Genomic DNA, 2493 nt, shown 5'->3' on the forward strand with positions numbered 1-2493 from the left:
TGATGTCTAGTGGCTGTGAAGACTAGAGCTTGCAGATGGGCACATATTTGAGGCATCTTATTTAACTCTACATTTGATGTAATGTATAAAGAATCAACTCATGAGGATCATTATGATGTAATCATGTCAATGGACAATGTATTTATAATGGTCTTGACATATTATTTTTTTCATGAATTTTGATGGATGTTGACATGTAGGTTACCATCTTAAGATAATGCTATATAATTATACTTGTTATGGTAAATGGCGTTGTTAATCTTGATTATGGTTAATGGAATCATTTTTTTTAATTTTCAAAACTAGGGTTTTTCTCTTGTTTTCCGCATTTCTAGCAATTGTATGATGTGGCAATTACTAAGTAGAACTTTTATCCTTACAATAGGCAATGCAAAAAGAAAGTGAACCATGATGGAAATAGTAATTGGTATTGTTAAAGATGTGATAAGAGTTTTTCGGAATGTGATTACATATATATGCTTCAATGTATAGTGCAAGATCACATAGATTTCACTTGGGTTACTAATTTTGGAAAAGTAGCAGAAGATATTATGGGTGTTACAACAAAGGAATTAAAAATATTGAAAGATGAAGAACAAGATGATGTCAAACTTGCAACAATGATACAAAAGGTCATTTTCAATAAATTCATATTTAAAGTTCACATGAAAGAAGGGACTTACAATGATGGATAGAGGGTTAAGTTTAAGGTCATAAAAGTAGAAAAGATTGACTATGCATCTAAGAGAAAAGTATTATTAGATTCAATTGTTTAGTTCTAGGTTCTACTATGATTATTCATTTCTATGTATTTGCTTCTACCTATAAAACTTGAATATGTGCAAGTTAGCACATCCAAATTTTGATAAATGTAACCTTCATATCATAAAATTTTGTTGCATCTTATGCATTTCATATATTAATACATATAAATTTGTGCAACTGAGTAAGCTTTTATTTATATATTTACAGTTATTCCGTTTAGTTTGGAGAAACCGATCCATACCCACAAATGGGAAGCCGCGGACTTTGGATTTATATAGCTGATGCAATTCATATAGTAAACATTTATACATTAGTTTCGCCTGTCTTTCAAAGCTATCATTTGTACCCGTATAGGTATTAAAAGTTATTAGATATCTACAATCTATAAGAATACTGTCAGTAATTTGTATATCTACAATATAGAAGAATACTGTCAGTAATTTGTATATTAACAATATAGAAGAATGTTATTGTAGAAGAATGTTACTGTAGCTTTTGGATTTCGTTATGTGAAACTTTTTAATATTAAAATATGCCATCTATCATCTTTCTTCTTCTATTATTCGCTTGTATCCTCATCATAGATAAGGGAATGTGATTCAAAATATTGTTGTTAAACATTCATTGTTTAGGAAAAAAATATTAAATGATACCTCAAAGATAATCTTTGATTTGCAAGGTCCTGAGAAGTTAATAGGACCAACTAGGAAGCTATGAGCAGCTGGGACGTGTAATATTGAGGACGCCTTGGAACAGACTGCTTGCCAAGCAGCCTTAAATGCCTGTTTCACCCACAGGATTATTAGTTAAAGTATTCAAAAGAAAGAATTTACAACAAAGCTTTGTTTTTATAATAGATGTTATTAAAATGTTTGATGTGAAAATATGATTTCAAAAATACTGAGACAGTGTAACTTAAATTAATATAATCTATAAATATTGATCTAAATAAATGATACTTTACATTTCACTGAAAGCAAACAAATTTTCTATAAAGTATAATCCATATCATTTATTAAATTTTTTTTTACACAATTCATTAATAAACAAACAAAATAATAGTTTAGAGATACTAAGGTAGAAGATAACATTTGTATCGTCGGTAAATCTGTTTCCTTTTGCACCGAATGATCTAACATCCACAAAGTTGGAAGAGGCATAATATTCATCACCCCATGAACTGCTCAGCAGAGCTTTAGTCTTGACTGCTCTTGTAGCATAGCTATTCTGACTTAATGCACTCAATACAATTACAATAACAGACATAACATAAGATTTTCTTGCTACAGACATCTTGCCTCTGTATAATATAGAAAACAAGAGAAAGTTGTTAAGTGAAGAAAGGATTGGGGTTTATATAAACTTTTGGAGAGATGCTCATTGTTGGGCATCCCCTCCGATCACGGGCGTGCATGATTTGACAATCGCTGGCTTTCAGGATTCGATGCACTCTTTTCTTCATTCATGCTTCCCACTTCTTTCATCTATCGAACTATAGTGTCGCATGCTGCCTTTTCACCTTAGTCATTTCATAACAAGGACTGAAAAGAATAGGGCGTAATTTGTGGTCATCACAAACTTCACCTTTTCTTTTCCAACATCTTCAATCTTTCAAATTCAGCAATACCACCAGCAATGTTAAGGGTTGATATGTGATGAAGTCTTATTTCATTCAACACTTACATATAACATACAATATAAAAACTTTATAAAAGTACTGTAGTTTTT

General features: G+C 30.8%; 1 protein-coding gene across 1 annotated transcript; it reads right to left on the reverse strand.

Moving 5' to 3' along the window:
• Positions 1–1258: 1258 nt before the first annotated feature.
• LOC149576723 (putative polygalacturonase At1g80170) lies at positions 1259–2070 on the reverse strand. The gene is made up of 2 exons (XM_089820466.1): positions 1855–2070; positions 1259–1547 (listed from the first exon to the last, which is right to left on the reverse strand). The coding sequence occupies exons 1-2, from the start codon at positions 2056–2058 to the stop codon at positions 1365–1367; spliced, it is 387 nt and encodes a 128-aa protein (XP_089676592.1). The 5' UTR covers positions 2059–2070; the 3' UTR covers positions 1259–1364.
• Positions 2071–2493: the final 423 nt, after the last annotated feature.

Source organism: Cupressus sempervirens, chromosome 1, assembly GCF_028749045.1.
Source record: "Cupressus sempervirens isolate cs-2001-9-10 chromosome 1, ASM2874904v1, whole genome shotgun sequence".
NCBI lineage: Eukaryota > Viridiplantae > Streptophyta > Pinopsida > Cupressales > Cupressaceae > Cupressus > Cupressus sempervirens.

Excerpts from the sequence above, each read along its gene's own strand:
- LOC149576723 (XM_089820466.1), bottom strand. The coding sequence starts at position 2,058 with ATGTCTGTAGCAAGAAAATCTTATGTTATGTCTGTTATTGTAATTGTA. Across the intron at positions 1,548-1,854 it reads GATTTACCGACGATACAAAT|GCATTTAAGGCTGCTTGGCA; the intron begins GTTATCTTCTAC and ends TGGGTGAAACAG.